The 15,988-nt window shown below is 36.7% G+C and overlaps 1 protein-coding gene and 1 non-coding gene across 2 annotated transcripts in view; one reads left to right on the plus strand and one right to left on the minus strand.

The window, feature by feature from the left end:
- PTGR2 (prostaglandin reductase 2) overlaps positions 1-15,988 on the minus strand; it is a 25,291-nt gene continuing 9,303 nt past the window's right edge. Inside the window, exons 4-10 of the mRNA XM_061156695.1 lie at positions 10,344-10,535; positions 7,602-7,772; positions 6,086-6,295; positions 3,604-3,725; positions 2,717-2,804; positions 1,923-1,962; positions 1-1,046 (exon numbers count right to left, since the gene is read on the minus strand). Coding sequence (XP_061012678.1) covers positions 970-1,046; positions 1,923-1,962; positions 2,717-2,804; positions 3,604-3,725; positions 6,086-6,295; positions 7,602-7,772; positions 10,344-10,535 — 900 coding nt within the window. The 3' untranslated portion in view covers positions 1-969. The remainder of the gene's footprint in view (positions 1,047-1,922; positions 1,963-2,716; positions 2,805-3,603; positions 3,726-6,085; positions 6,296-7,601; positions 7,773-10,343; positions 10,536-15,988) is intronic.
- LOC133067475 (U6 spliceosomal RNA) lies at positions 4,866-4,973 on the plus strand. The gene has a single exon (XR_009695267.1). It is a non-coding gene; the product is annotated as a U6 spliceosomal RNA (small nuclear RNA).

Consider the following 15,988-nt stretch of genomic DNA (forward strand, 5'->3'; position numbering starts at 1 on the left):
AACACTCAAAAAAAATCCTCAATTTTACTGTATTAAAGGGTTGATTACAATGTATAAAACAAATGCTCTTATATAGATACATTAATAGGTCCTGAACATTCATGTTTACAACCATTTGTTACTTTTGCTCAGTCAGTTGTCATTTTTTGAAGCTGTACTGTTTAAATCTTTTTCATCACTTAAAACTTGAAGTGATGTCTATACCTATTTCTCTTGAAATCTTTGTAACTATTTGACAGTATGTGCCTACTAACCTAAAATAAACATAGGCTTTTATTAATATAGATTTGGGTTTTTAGGCTATACTGTGGACTACTTGGCAAAACACAAATAGATCATCTTCTGTAGTAAGTCCCTCCATCAACCTAACCAGCCTCAGTTATTTAACTTATACTACTTCCGACACAAAGCCTCTGTTCTACTCCAAAAACTGTTCCACAAGCTCTGAATTTCCCCAAACTCCTGCACACACACACACCCTGCCATTAAGTCCCTTTTCCATCAACACAATATGGAAATACCATCCCATTTATTCTTGCACCAAGCTACAATTCAAGAATTATGTAAACTATTTCCAATTGAATACATATTTGTAAGTGTCTTCTCAAGCATTCTATTTTAAACAAACATTATAAAGTTTTTGTATGATCTATTAGTTACATTAAATCTCCAACAGTTTCTGAATATCTGATATAAATTTCATGTAATATTATTTTTAGCAAAAGAAGGAAAAATAGGTCATGTTGACATCAATCTATTATTGTAATAATCATATAGGATGTAGAGTACATATATGATATTGAAGATATAGGAGTGAATTATGTTGTGCAACTAAGAAAATATCACCTATTATCACATCTAAAGCAAAAACTATCTGTACTCTTAAGGGTTTTTTTTAATATATCTTGAAATCTTTCAGCAGAACAGAAAGAAATCCATGTATTTCCTTGATGAAGATGTTTATGGAGATTACAAAGAGGTATCTCCTGAAATGCAAACTATCTGCTTTCCAATGTTACCTCCTGTCATCATGGACTGGAATGCAGCTGGAAAGAAAAAAAAAACGAAGTTATCTGACAACATAATGTCACCATCATACATGTTTGTCAATAGAACCAGGCACATATGATTAATGTGAATAATTTCTTTGATGATTTTAAGTACCAAAGGAAACTTTCATGAAAAGAAACCACTAGTAAAACACTAGCAAAATTACAGGACAAACCAACCCAATTAACATCTTAAAATGTGTTTTTTACCCAAACTATAAATGTTTAATTGGCGTCTACATCCATGTTCAATGTTACAGAGTCTGAAAACTACAGCAAAATAAGTATGAGGATAAATGTTAGAAAAAACAATTTTAATAGCTTAAAAAAAGAAATCTAATCATAAAGTTTTACTAAGTAAGTGAAATGAATATCTATCATGTGAGTGAATTTTATATTTCAGTTTGGTAAACACATTAACCAAATACATTAGATTTTTTTCTCAAAAAGGAAAAATTAGCAGTTTGATTTAATTCTCTTCATTTGAAATAAAAGAGATTGTTGAAATCTGTATGTTAGCCAAAAAAAGAAACCCAAATACTGAAAACCTGCTTAATGTAATCTTATGATTGATGACTTAGAATCATTCAATCTGAGAAAGTTACCTAGAGGCTAGATAACTTTCACAATTCTTACAATTTTTAATAATTATTTACAAAAACAAATAAATATTTTACAATTTGAAATGAGAAAACAATAGCTCTTAAATACCACTAAGTTGAACTTTCATAGAGTTAAAGATATTTAAGGTTTCACAGGAAAGAAATGTGATTCAAAGGAAAAAAAAAACAACTAAAAAGTAGAATTAAAAGAAAAAAGACAGTATTTGTGCTGAACTGATGTGTATAGTAAATATATCTACATTCATCTTACCTCCCATGTTTTCCAATCCATTTATCATAGTCTCTTTGATCTGTAAATTGAAATAAGTATATTTTATATTGTTTAGACTTTAGTGTTTCTACTTAATGGTTTGCATTTTTGCAAAAGGCAGCAATATTATTTAGCACTTTCTGTCTAAAAACATTTTTCATTTTATATAGCTAGATCAGAAAAGTTTCCTATCAATTGATTTTTTTAAATATTAATACAATCCTATTTTCCCACTGTCTAATCTTCAGTTTGTAACATCATATGCTGTACACCCTCTTTTCAAAAAACATACACATACACCTTTGCCTATCATTTGCATGTTTCAAGAACATCCTAGGTCAGAGGTCTCTGGACTTCAGATTGATAACCGCTGATTTTCAATCAAAACCAAGAGATCTATCAGAAGGTCCAGGAAGGGCAGGTTGTAGGGTGGTAGAGAGGTACTAAGAAATGCTTAAAAGATTTTTGAGAAAGAACAACTTCTAACACATAGTAATATTCCATAAATATTTGCTAATGAATATTACAATTTAGAAAAGACAAAAACCTATTCATCTTGTCATATAATCTAATAAAAGTAAACTTTAATAAAATTTTAGATAAAGGGAATGATGAGAAGGTTTCTCAATCAGGAGGATTATACTCCTTTGGGAGGTAAAATTAATTTATGATATTCAGTATACTTTTCTTTTACAGAAATATTTATTTTGAAACTTATATTAAATTCAAATAATACAAAAGTATATCAAGTAGCAAGAAGAATGATATTGATAAAGAATAGAAGCAAGTTCTACCTTTAGCTTCCCTTCTTTAAACCATTGACTCAGCTGGAGAATACCAGACTCAAATTTATCCTTATAATTTAACACCAGAAATCTTTCTCTGTAGTGGGGAAGAAAAGGAAAATGATCAGAGACTAGGGAGGGAGAAAGCTCATATCAAATCATTCCAGAATTCAAAAACTTGTTAATCACATAGAGTCTGGTCAAATACAGCTTTAGGTGCAATTACAAGCATATATGTATAGTGGACTTCTATTGTTTTGTCTGCTCAGTATGTACAGTCCCATGTAGCAGTAACACTGTGGTTTTACTTTGTGGGTGGCATCTTTTCCCCACCTTCATGTGATGAAAGCCAGGCCAGTCTGAGCCGATACATATCAGCTTTGGGACTTGATAAAACTGCAAGAAGAGAGCTGTTTTCTTTTTGCTTGGATTGCTAACCTGGTGAAATGTAAGAGCCAAGGTAACAGTCATCCTGTTGCTACTGCAAGAGGAGAGTTGGCAGGGAGCCACGCCAACCCAGAAAAAAGCACAGCCCGGGGTGAAGAAAAACTGAGTCGGGACACCACTATGCAAACCTTTTACCCAGCCAAATCTAAGCCAGTACTAATATTGAACTTCTCAATACATGAACCAATAAATGTCCTTTGCACTTAAGCCAATATGAGTTGAATTTCTAACACTCACAAAAAAAGATCGACTGAACAGGCGCATTTTTCAAAAAGTTTTCTGCCAGGGAGCTAGTTAACCAAAACCTAAATATTGAACCACCTTAAAATGTACATTTTCAAATTTTATTTAATAGGCAACAATTATATATGAAGAACAATATATTTCATATACATCTGTGATCTTTAAACCTGTTGAATCTGGTAATATGGGGAAAGTGGAGAACATACCTTGTGATGTTTCTTTCCTTCTGGATTGCTTCTATAGCGGGGGGTAGTGGAGGAGGGTAAGGCACATCTTTGTTGTACTGAGAAATTTGACCACATAGGATGATGTGGCTGTTCTGATTCATCTGTTCAGAGAAAATTGATGATTATACCTTAAGATATATACCTTCCCTGTATTTAATGATCTTATGGCTGCCTCAATGAAAGCCTCCTTGATTCTAGTATTTAATCTTTCTTTTCTTTTTAATGGCTGCACCACACGATCTGTGGAATCTTAGTTCCCGTATCAGGGATTGAACCTGTGCCCTCGGCAGTGAAAGTGCACAGTCCTAAGAACACTGTGGGTTAGGACTAAATACTATAAGGAATTCCCTATAGTATTTAATCCCTTAATGCCAAGTAATTGATTTTGTTCTAAAGACTCACCCAGTATATGTATCAAAGAGTTTTAATTAGCTAGCAAATAAATCTACCCCAAAGGTTTTTCCAGTAGCCACGTATGGATGTGAAAGTTGGACTATAAAGAAAGCTGAATGCCAAAGAATTGATACTTTTGAACTGTTGTGTTGGAGTAGACTCTTGAGAGTCCCTTGGACTGCAAGGAGATCCAACCAGTCCATCCTAAAGGAAATCAGTCCTGACTCATTTGAAAAGACCCTGATGCTCGGAAAGATTGGGGGCAGGAGGAGAAGGGGACGACAGAGGATGAGGTAGTTGGATGGCATCACCAACTCAATGGACATGAGTTTGAGTAAACTCCAGGAGTTGGCGATGGACAGGGAGGCCTGTTGTGCTGCACTCCATGGGGTCGCAAAGAGTCAGACACGACTGAGCAACTGAACTGAACTGAACTGAAAGGAATACAGAGGTAAAAAATAAGATTTTGGTAATCTGCAAAAGAATTTCATTAGTTGTCATCATTGTTGCTACTTCCATTATTATTGGTGGAGTATTTCTTTGGGTTTAAATAATTTAACCTCAATTGAAAATAATTTTACATATAGTAAAGGACAATGCAGTTTAAATAATTTAACTTCAATTAAAAATAATTTTATATATAGTAAAGGACAATGCAGTGTCAATAGCTAATGTTGATAAATTATAAAGCTATCAACTTAAATATGTAAATACCTGTAAACTATAAAAATCCTTTCCCTACCCAAAGTCAGAAGGTGATGGCTGAGAGCTGATGGTTAGAAGTGAGCTAGAGCTTAGACCTTCACTTGTATAATACAACTGTAATTTTTCACAAAAATAAAGGTGAAGTGCTCGCTTCGGCAGCACATATACTAAAAATTGGAACGATACAGAGAAGATTAGCATGGCCCCTGCGCAAGGATGACACACAAATTCGTGAAGCGTTCCATATTTTTAAATCAAAACCACAATGAGGTACCATTACACGCCAGTCAGGATGGCTGCTATCCAAAAGTCTACAAGCAGTAAATGCTGGAGAGGGTGTGGAGAAAAGGGAACCCTCTTACACTGTTGGTGGGAATGCAAACTAGTACAGCCGCTATGGAAAACAGTGTGGAGATTTCTTAAAAAACTGGAAATAGAACTGCCATATGACCCAGCAATACCACTTCTAGGCATACACACCAAGGAAACCAGATCTGAAAGAGACATGTGCACCCCAATGTTCATCGCAGCACTGTTTATAATAGCCAGGACATGGAAGCAACCTAGATGCCCATCAGCAGACGAATGGATAAGGAAGCTGTGGTATATATACACAATGGAATATTACTCAGCCATTAAAAAGAATTCATTTGAATCAGTTCTAATGAGATCGATGAAACTGGAGCCTATTATAAAGAGTGAAGTAAGCCAGAAAGATAAAGAACATTACAGCATACTAACACATATATATGGAATTTAGAAAGATGGTAATGATAACCCTATATGCAGGACAGAAAAAGAGACACAGATGTACAGAACAGACTTTTGAACTCTGTGGGAAAAGGTGAGGGTGGGATGTTTTGAGAGAACAGCATCGAAACATGTATATTATCTATAGTGAAACAGATCACCAGGTTGGATGCATGAGACAAGTGCTCGGGCCTGGTGCACTGGGAAGACTCAGAGGGATTGGGTAGAGAGGGAGGTGGGAGGGGGGATCGGGATGGGGAATACATGTAAATCCATGGCTGATTCATGTCAGTGTATGACAAAACCCACTACAATATTGTAAAGTAATTAGCCTCCAACTAATAAAAATAAATGAAAAAAAAAATAATAAAGGTGAAAATACAACATTGCTGGCAAAGAGCTAAAACTGATGCTCATAGTGCAAATCTGCAAACAAATGGAAACAGCTTCATCAAGCTCTTCTGTATCACTTAATTAGAATACTGACCATCATGTTGTTTTTCACCATAAACCCTACAAGTTTATAAAGTTTTTTTCTTTCTATCAGGTAAAAAGATATCACATCAAATAAAATGTAGCATTTAAATTTATAACCAACAAGTCAGAAAACAACCTGACTTATCACTGTATCACTGATGTCACCACCAACATTGTCGAAGTAAACATCCACTCCAGCTGGGCATAATTTATGAAGTTGTTCTGCAACATTCCCCTCTTTATAATTAATTGCAGCATCGAAGCCCAATTCTGAGGTCAAAAAGAGGCACTTCTCAGGTGTTCCACAAATTCCCACGACTCTGGAACAGCCCAGCAAATGGCCAATCTAGGGGAGAAATTTTTGAAAATTAAACAACTTTCTCTTGTCACAATTTAAGTATAAAAATGTGAAAATATGAAAGATAGTACAAGTACCTATATGAAAGTGTTCATCACAATTTAGGCTTTTGTAAGTCTTTTCAAGAAAGGTAATTTGAAACCAAAAGAACTGAGAACAGATATAACAGCATTCTTAAAAACATTAAGACTGAATAAAATTAGACTTAATTTGAATGTTAAAATCTCACAATTTAAAGATGAGCTCATAAAAGGAACAGTCAAACCAAAAACATCTCTATCTTGCAATTCAATATTTTTTGGGCCTGTGAGGAACGAAAATCACTATTAAGATAAAATGTTTTTTTCTGTGGTTTCACACTTTGAAGGTTACTATTCATAAAATGGAGAAGGCAATGGCACCCCACTCCAGTACTCTTGCCCAGAAAATCCCATGGATGGAGGAGCCTGGTAGGCTGCAGTCCATGGGGTCGCTAAGAGTTGGACACAACTGAGCGATTTCACTTTCATTTTTTACTTTCATGCATTGGAGAAGGAAATGGCAACCCACTCCAGTATTCTTGCCTGGAGAATCCCAGGGACAGGGGAGCCTGGTGGGCTGCCGTCTATGGGGTCACACAGAGTCAGACACGACTGAAGCGACTTAGCAGCAGTATTCATAAAATAATGTACTTTATAAAACTGTATCATAATGTTTACTATATCTCTGTTGCTGTTGTTTAGTAGTTACGTCATGTCTGACTCTTTTGCGATCCCATGGACTGTAACTCTCCAGGCTCCTCTGCTCATGAGATTTCCTAGGCAAGAATATTGGAGTGGGTTGCCACTTCCTTCTCCAAGGGATCTTCCCAACCCGTGGATTGAACCCATGTCTCTGCGTCTCCTGCACTGCAGGCAGATTCTTTACCACGGAGTCACTTGGGAATATATTAACCTATCTCTAGAACCCAATAAGTGCTTTCTTATTTGAAGATATTTTTAAAATATAAATTTATTTTTTCAATTCATGGAATTCCAGACAGGTACTCTGTGATTCTTCTCCTTCATATAGATTAGAGCAATGTTCCAGCATTTACCATGTCATTTTTGGTTAAAAGAGAATAAAATATAAAAAATCTACATTTTTCACCTTATTAGGAAGAGAGTCTAAGCATGCAATAATATCATTTCTACCAAATATATGTAAAATAACATTACAAATTTGTTCAACTATATATTTTAAACTATATACACAAATCCAGAGATTCAGTTATAACCGGTATTTTAGAAAATGAGATAATCCTCCAAAAGCTTACCTGCCCAGCCAAGGATCCACAAGCACCAGCAGCCCCACTAACAACCATTGTCTGATTAGATCCAGCAGTTATATGACCTTTTTCCTGTACCCCAATCAAGGAAGTCAAACCAGGCATCCCTATAGCTCCAAGAAAGTATGAAAGGTGTCCATTCACAAGCTGTGAGTCTACCTAAAATAAAATATATACCTTTAAAAAAATAATATTAGGAATTTCTGTCTTAGGTCAACAAAGTAGAGACAACCTATGACTTCATGAATATGAACTCCCCAAATTCCTATGTTAAAAGACCTAACTCTTTCAGTGTGACTGTATTTGGAGATAGGGTCTTTAAGGAGGTAATTAAGGTTAAATGAGGGCATTGGCGGGGGGGGGGGGGGGGGGCCCTAATCTGATAGGACTTAGGGCCTTAGAAGAGGAAGGGCCACCAGAGATCTGTTTCTCGGCAGTTACACAGAAGAAAGGCTGGATGCTATGTGAGGATACAGGGAGAACAGGGCCATCTGAAAGCCAGGAAGAGAGGCTTCACCAGAGACCAAATTTTCCAGCATCTTGACCTCAGACCTCTAGCCTCCAACTCTGTAAGAAAATAAATTTCTGCTGTAATAATAAATTTCAGTCCATTGTATTTTGTAACAACAGTTCAAGCAGTTCAAGCGGACTAATAAACAACCCAAAGTGAACAATAAACCAATTTTCAGTCTTTCTTGCCAGTGTCTCAAATATACCAAAAGAGAAGAAACACTTAACAGGAAAAACTACACAAAATTGGAAGGTTTAAAAATCTCTGAGCAATTTCAGAGTAAACACTTCTCTATATAAAATAAACACTTCTCTATATAAAAGTCAGCTCAAACTCTTTAACAGTTCTCGTTACTGATACTTCAAATGTTTCATGAAAATATAAGGAAGGTATGATACAATTTCTTCTCGGTTAATTACAGAATAATAAAATAAGGTCTCTCAGCTTTTCAACATTTTACACTTATATGTTTACCAGGCCCAATCAATAGTTAATTGTACATCTCTTACATTTTCTCTTTTCTTACCTGTTAACATTATGGGAAAATGAAAAAAAAATTATATAGAAAGACTCTCTACCATAAAAGTTTTATAATAATTTTAGAGATTAAAAATGTAACAAACCACCAAAAGTAATCAAGATTCACCACCTTGATTTGCAATTAAACTGCCACAAAGAAAAAAAAATGACAGTTTGTAATCAGTTTTAAATGGCTATCAGTCAAGTCTGATGTGTAGATAAAGGTAATGGCAATATTAAAGTCTACAATACACAGAAAGGTCTACAGTACACTATACAGAAATTTGGTGGTTTGGTGGTTTAGTTGCTAAGTCGTGTCCGACTCTTGTGATGCCATGGACTGTAGCTTGCCAGGCTCCTCTGTCCACGGGATTTTCCAGGCAAGAATACTGAAGTGGGTTGCCATTTCCTTCTCCAAACACAGAAATATGTCCTGTAGGTAAGTTATTTATTAGTAAAGCCAGTAAAAAAACATTGTGAGATAAGTTGTGTTTAGTAAATATCATTTTTCTGTCCTTTCTGAATTCCTCTTCCTCATTTCTAACACCTACTCCCCAAACATTTTTAAGCTCTCCCCAACTTCTCAATTTCCCACTATATCACTATGACAGGGAAAGCTAGAAATTGCCTAATGTTCCTTTTTCACTTCCTACTAAGAAATTTCTAGTTAAACGTCGTTTATTAGTACCATTGATAAATGATTGTGTAATGTCTCCCATACCACTTGTATCTTAACAGCCACTTTTAATTAACTGTAAGAATTTGTAATCACAAAAAATACTAAAATTGTATATTTACAAAGCCTTAATCACATTTATTATAACTAAATTTAATTTAAATTAATTCTAATTTAATTAAATTCTCACATTCACTGGTGAGATAGCTATTGTTTTCATTTTGCACATGAGGAAACTGAGGTTAGAGACATACTGTAACTTCCTTGATGACAATTATTAGGCTGGGTTACATGAAGCTGCCAGTTTTTGTAGGTCAAAACAGACAAATACTGGTAATTTCACATGACTCAACCAAACAGTAGAAACCGAACTCAAGACTTCTGCCACAGGATGGAATTTCAAGCACAAACCAAATGGATTTCTTGAGTCAAGTGGTAATTGCTTGTTGTTGCTGTTCAGTCACTTAGATGTGTCCAACTCTGCAACCTCATGGACTGCAGCACTACAGGCTTTCCTGTCCTTCACTATCTCTGGAGTTTGCTCAGACTCATGTCCATTGTGTCAAAGATGCCACGCAACCATCTCATCCTCTGTCGGCCCCTTCTCCTTCTGCCCTCAATCTTCCGCAGCATCAGGGTATTTTTCAATGAGTCAGCTCTTTGCATCAGGTGGACAAAACATTGCAGCTTTCTTAGGAAACTTTTCAAGCATTTAACTATAAAGGGCATTCTGGTTCTTAGCATAAAGCATTTTTTGATGCCTATAGCTCAGGTTTTATTTTATACATGTAAAATTTGAGAATTAAATATGGAAAACAACATCATTCATTGGCAATCTAAGAACTGTCATATATAGTTACAGCCAACAGTGGAAGAGGAATAAAGGCTTTTCACATTCTGACAGCTATCTAAAAAGAAAACATATGCTTTTATTTTTTCCCTTACAGCAAACAAAATCGAACAACAAATGCACAAAGAAGGAATAACAAGAGAGAAAAATCAGATACTTTATATCGTACATCACCTTTTCAAGGATATTTCCATCCAGAATAACCTTGGTTTGCCAGGGCCAATAGAAAGAAGTCACAAAATCGCCTTTCGTAAAATTTGGGTGTTTGCTTTCTTCTATAATCCCAACACCTCCACCATCAACCACCTGAGACAGCTGCCAAGGTGTTATATAGTCACTGCCAGTGTCTTCATTCATTCTACAACGCTAAAAAAAGAAACATAGATTGGGATACTTCTGTCTGATAATACTGAACCAGTTTACTTATTTACCCAGTGATTAAAAGGAAGTATATAATTCAGTAATATTAAGTACAGTGTTAGCCAAACAAAACTTATCTTCATTTCTCTCTTCCTTTATTTTTTATCCTTAAAAAAACAAGAAGTGAAATTTTAAAAGAATTTAATGAACCTAGAGCCCATTATATAGAATGAAATAAATAAGAAAGACAAATTTCATATATTAATGCATATATATATGGAATCTAGAAAGATGGTACTGATGATCCTATTTAGGGGGCAGCAAAGGAGAAACAGATGTAAAGAACAGACTTACAGTCACAGTGCGGGATGGAGAGGGTGGAATGACTTGAGAGAGTAGTACTGAAACATACATATTATGATATGTAAAATAGATAGCTAATGAGAATTTTCTGTAAGATGCAGGGAACCCAAAGCCAGTGCTATGTGATAACCTGGAGGGATAGGATGAGGAGGGAGGCAGGAAGGAGGTTTAAGAAGGAGGGGACCTATGGCTGATTCATGTTGATGTATGGCAGAAGTCATCACAATATTGCAAAGTAATTATCTTCCAATTAAAAATAAAATAAAATTTTAAAAATAAAGTAAAAAATAATTTAAGGAGCTTTTCTGGTGGCTCAGTGGTAAAGAATCTGCCTGCCAATGTAAGAGACAAGGGTTCGATCCTTGGTCCAGGAAGATTCCACATGCCATGCAGCAACTAAGCCTGTGTGCCACAATTATTGAGCCTGTGCTCTAGCACCCAGGAACAGCAACTATTGAGCCCACTTACCACAGCTGCTGAAGCCTTCAGCACCCTAGAGTGCGTGCTCCACTACACGAGAAGCCACCGCAATGAGAAGCCTGTGCACTGCAACAGACAGTAGACCAACACCCTGCCACCCCACACCACAACCCCGCTCTAACCCTGCAACCAGAGAAAGACTTTGTGCAGCAACGAAGAGCCAGCACAGCCCAAACTGAATAAATAAATAAATGATTTTTTTAAGTATTTGGGAGGATATGTGTAGCTTCTATGTAAATTCTATGCCCTTAAAAAAAAAAGAATTTACATTCTAAAATTAGATTGTGGTGAACAGACAACTTTGTGAATGAACTAAAAACTACTGAATTATACATTTTAAATGTGTGAACTGTATGACATGTGGATTGTGTATGTGTGTGTGTGTTAGTTGCTCAGTAGTGTCCAACTCTTTGTGACCCCATGGACTATATCCTGCCAGGCTCCTCTGTCCATGGGGATTCTCCAGTCAAGAATACTGGAGTGGGTTGGCCTTGCCTACTCAAAGGGATCTTCCTGACCCAGGGATCGAACCCATGTCTTTTATGTCTCCTGCATTGGTAGGCGAGTTCTTTACCACTAGCACCACCTGGGAAGCCCCTCTTAAATAATTAAAGAAATTTATGTTCTATATGCTAGCATAATACAAGATTCTGTGTCACTGGTTTCAATGGGTTGTTAACAAATTAGGTACACTGACATGTTGCTGATAATATTATAAAATATCCATTTTTCATAGAAAACAGACTTGCAACATATAGACCATAATACTACCATTTCTTCAGTTGAGCAATACTGCTTCCACAATGGAAATAACCCAAAAGAGAAATGAAACAATTTTTATACAGCTGTTCATCAAACTTCAGACCAACTACTACATCATTCCCCCTAAGTTCAGATGGATGTTCTCTTTATTCAAAGACAAAGTGTCACCACAGTACCACACCCTTCCATAGAACTAGGGCTAAAGACTTCTCTGGGAGGCAATCAAGGCTTTCTTCCTCTCTGTGGCTCATTCTTGCCTCTCTTACTAAGGCCAAGATGTACAAGCCTACAGTGTGGTCCAGGAGATGAAAGAGGTGGAAGGCTGCTCCAACAAGGGGCCCTACATGGTCTGATTCAGTTCACCAGGCATGGCATATTGATGCCACAGCTCCGGCGGGAATATACTACACTTCTGCTTATGTGCCCTTCCCATATATCCTTTTAATTTTTTTAAGATTTAAAAAGAAACTATTTACTTATTTTTGGCTATGCTGGGTCTTCACTGCTGCACAGGTGCTTTCTCCAGTTGCAGAGAGTAGGGGCTACTCTTTAGTTGCAGTGTATGGGCTTCTCATTGTGGTGGCGTCTCCTGTTGTGGAGCATGGGTTCTAGGACATGTGGGCTCAGTAGTTGTGGCTCATGGGCTTTAGTCACCCCAAGTATGTGGAATCTTCCCAGACCAGGGATGAAAGTCACCTGCATTGGTGGCAGACTCTCAACCACTAGACTACCAGGAAAGTCCCCATATACTCTTCAGAGCAAGGACAGCAGCCATTGGATACTGGCCACACCAAGTACCTGATTCTTAAGGCTAATCGAAAAAGTGGGAAGGGGTAATTCCCCATAGGTGAGTGAATGATGTCAAGATAAAATGTTATACAACCAGCTAAATAATATTTGGACTAATTTCTCATATGAGGATATGAATATAAAATCACAAATATGAAATCAAAATAGTATATACATATTAAATATAACCATGTAAAATATAGTACATAGTGATTAAAATCAGTCATAAATTTGGAATGATATAAAATTTCAATAACTTAATGCTCAACAGATTCCTTTTTTCCCTTTAAAGATATTTATGTCTCTTTTTTTAAAGAATACTTTTTAAATTTTTAAAAAATATTTATTTGGCTGTACCAGGTCTTAGTTGTGGCATGTGGGATCCAGTTCCCTGACCAGGGACTGAACCCAGGCTCCCTGCAGAAAGCCTCAGAGTCTTAGCCACTGGACCACCAGGGAAGCCCCACTTATGTCTCTCTTTTTTTTTTTTAAGAACAGTGTCTAGTGAAAGCAACCAAAGTAATTTTCTTCCTTCTTTAAATTCATGTTTAATAAGCACTTATGCTAGTCACTGGAGATACAGGGATAAATAAGACCTCTGTCTTAATAAGTTTTTATTAGGGAAGATAATAACATCTGATAACTAAATAAATAATTATTAATTAAAACTGGGATACATGCTGAAGGTCAAGGTATTTTTGAGAAAATCTAATAGAGAGGAATAGTCTGAGGGTTAAGGGTGATTTGCCAAAGTAAATCTCTTTAAAGCATAAAGCAGGCTTCTAGGGAATAAGAGGGGTTGGTCAGAAAAAGCAAAAGCAAGTTTTTAGACATGGAGACTTGTTTTAATGTGTACCCATAATTTTATTTTTTTTTTAATTATTATTTATCTATTTACGTCCGTGTTGGGTCTTCATTGCTGCATGCTGGCTTTTTCCAGTTGCGGTGGCTTCTCTTCCTGCAGAGCTCAAGCTCTAGAGCATGGGCTCAGTAGTTGTGGCACATGGGCTTAGTTGCCCTGAGGCATGCGGGATCTTCCTGGACCAGGGATCAAACCTATGTCCCCTGCACTGGCAGGCAGAGCCACCAGGGAAGTTCCCAGAATGTTGTTTTAATCAGTTATTGTAATATGAGAGACATAGATACCATTGCCTTGAAAGAAGAATTTATTATAACACCCTAGAGAAAAGGCATATCCTATCACACAGGGTCACATGGGAAAGCACCAGAGTCTGGAGGCAAAAGCAGGAAGAGGACAGCATGGTCCGCTCTTTATTGTGGCTTCCAGGAAGAGCAGGTAAGGCAGGGCAGGCAAGCTTGAGTACATTAGAACTGGACAGACTGAATAACTTCAGTGGGCTCTGGCTCATAGATGTGTTCCTAGTTGTCTGGCACCTAGCCCTTAGGTGATTTAGGGCGAGGTGTGAGAGTTAGATGAAGGAGGTGGCTGGAAATATGGGTTTTAAGTTGATTGGTTTACATATAAAAGGTGTGTCCCACGAAAATTGTTTATTATCTCTAAAAATCAGCTAGCACTGAGAGGGGCAGTCTCTCCAGGATTAGCAAGGCCCCTAAGAGGTCAAAGCATCATAAAATACAGAAAATGATTTTATGATAAATCATAAAATACAGAAAGACATAATTAATACAAGGTCTAAGCCAAAAGGCGCACTGGTGTGTTACACAAGAATGAAGTCCAGCGAGGTGAGGGTCAAAGGGTACAGAGAGGCTGGGCAGGCAAACAGGGGCCACAGTCTTAGACTATGTCCAGAAAGTTAATCTTTATCCATTACTAAAACCATTACTTAAACCATTATCTTATAAGTTAAGTAACTTATAATCTTATAAATCTTATAAACCATTATCATATAAGTTAAGTAACTTATCCACTAATGGAAGTGTTAAACCATTTTAAGCTAGCTGACATGAATAGTTGCTATTACAAAACATTATTACAAAAACATTACTCTGGCTGCAGTGTGAAAGATGGTGTAGGAGGTCAAAGAGCCTATGCAAGGATACCCCAAAAGGAGAGAAACAATGGTGATTTAGACTAGGTAGATATCTTTCGAGTTTACTGAGAAGTGGACTGAACTGAGAAGGATTTATTAGGGGGGACCCACAGGACCTGAGAAGGGGACGACAGAGAATGAGATGGTTGGATGGCTTCACCAACTAGATTGACAAGAATTTGAGCAAGCTCTGGGAGTTAGTGATGGAGAGGGAAGCCTGGAGAGTTGCAGTCCATGGGGTCACAAAGAGTCGGACACAACTGAGCGACTGAACTGAACTGAACTGAACAGGACCTGAAGATTGAGAGACAGACGCGGAGAATGAAAAGACAAACTTCTAAAGAAGGATTCAGTGCTTTCTAGCATGAAATGAGTAGATGGAGGAGCTATTTACTTCTCTGGAGGAAAAAGAGGTTTTGTTTGTTTGTTTGCTTGCTGTTTTGAGGTTGGGGTGTTTAGAAGTAAAAATCATTAATTCATGTCATAATCCTTGTTGTTTCATCATTTCCCCACCCCTAAAATCTTTGGGTCATAAATTTTTCTCACTGTAAGAGTCTCAAAGGGAATTCTGCTGAATGGGAAGTTTGTTCCAACTCAAAACACTCTGTGAAGAACACTTCCTTTTTGTTTTTCAACTACAGCTGACTCTTGAACAACACAAGAGGTTAAGGACACCCTAGGTCAAAAATCCATGTAAATCCATTTATAACTTATAGTCAGCCCTCTCTAGCTGTGGTTCTGCATCCTTGATTCACATTGTGTAGTACTACAGTACATATTTAGTGAAAAAAAATCCCCACATGAGTAGACCCCTGCAGCTCAAATCTGTGTTGTTCAACAATCAACTGTACTTCTATCTGCTCTGTTTGATTTTTAAAATACTTCTAAAAAAAATAAAAAGACAAAAAACCCAAACACTTCTAACTTGGAACCCGGGCTTTACTTTGGTAAATTTTATTTTATTCTCTTAATTTACTTTGTATTTATTATCCTGGGCTTAAGTGATATTCTTTACACTGTGTTCACTAGGGCATGTGTAATACTTAGATGCTC

Source organism: Dama dama, chromosome 12 (assembly GCF_033118175.1).
Source record: "Dama dama isolate Ldn47 chromosome 12, ASM3311817v1, whole genome shotgun sequence".
Classification (NCBI taxonomy): Eukaryota; Metazoa; Chordata; class Mammalia; order Artiodactyla; family Cervidae; genus Dama; species Dama dama.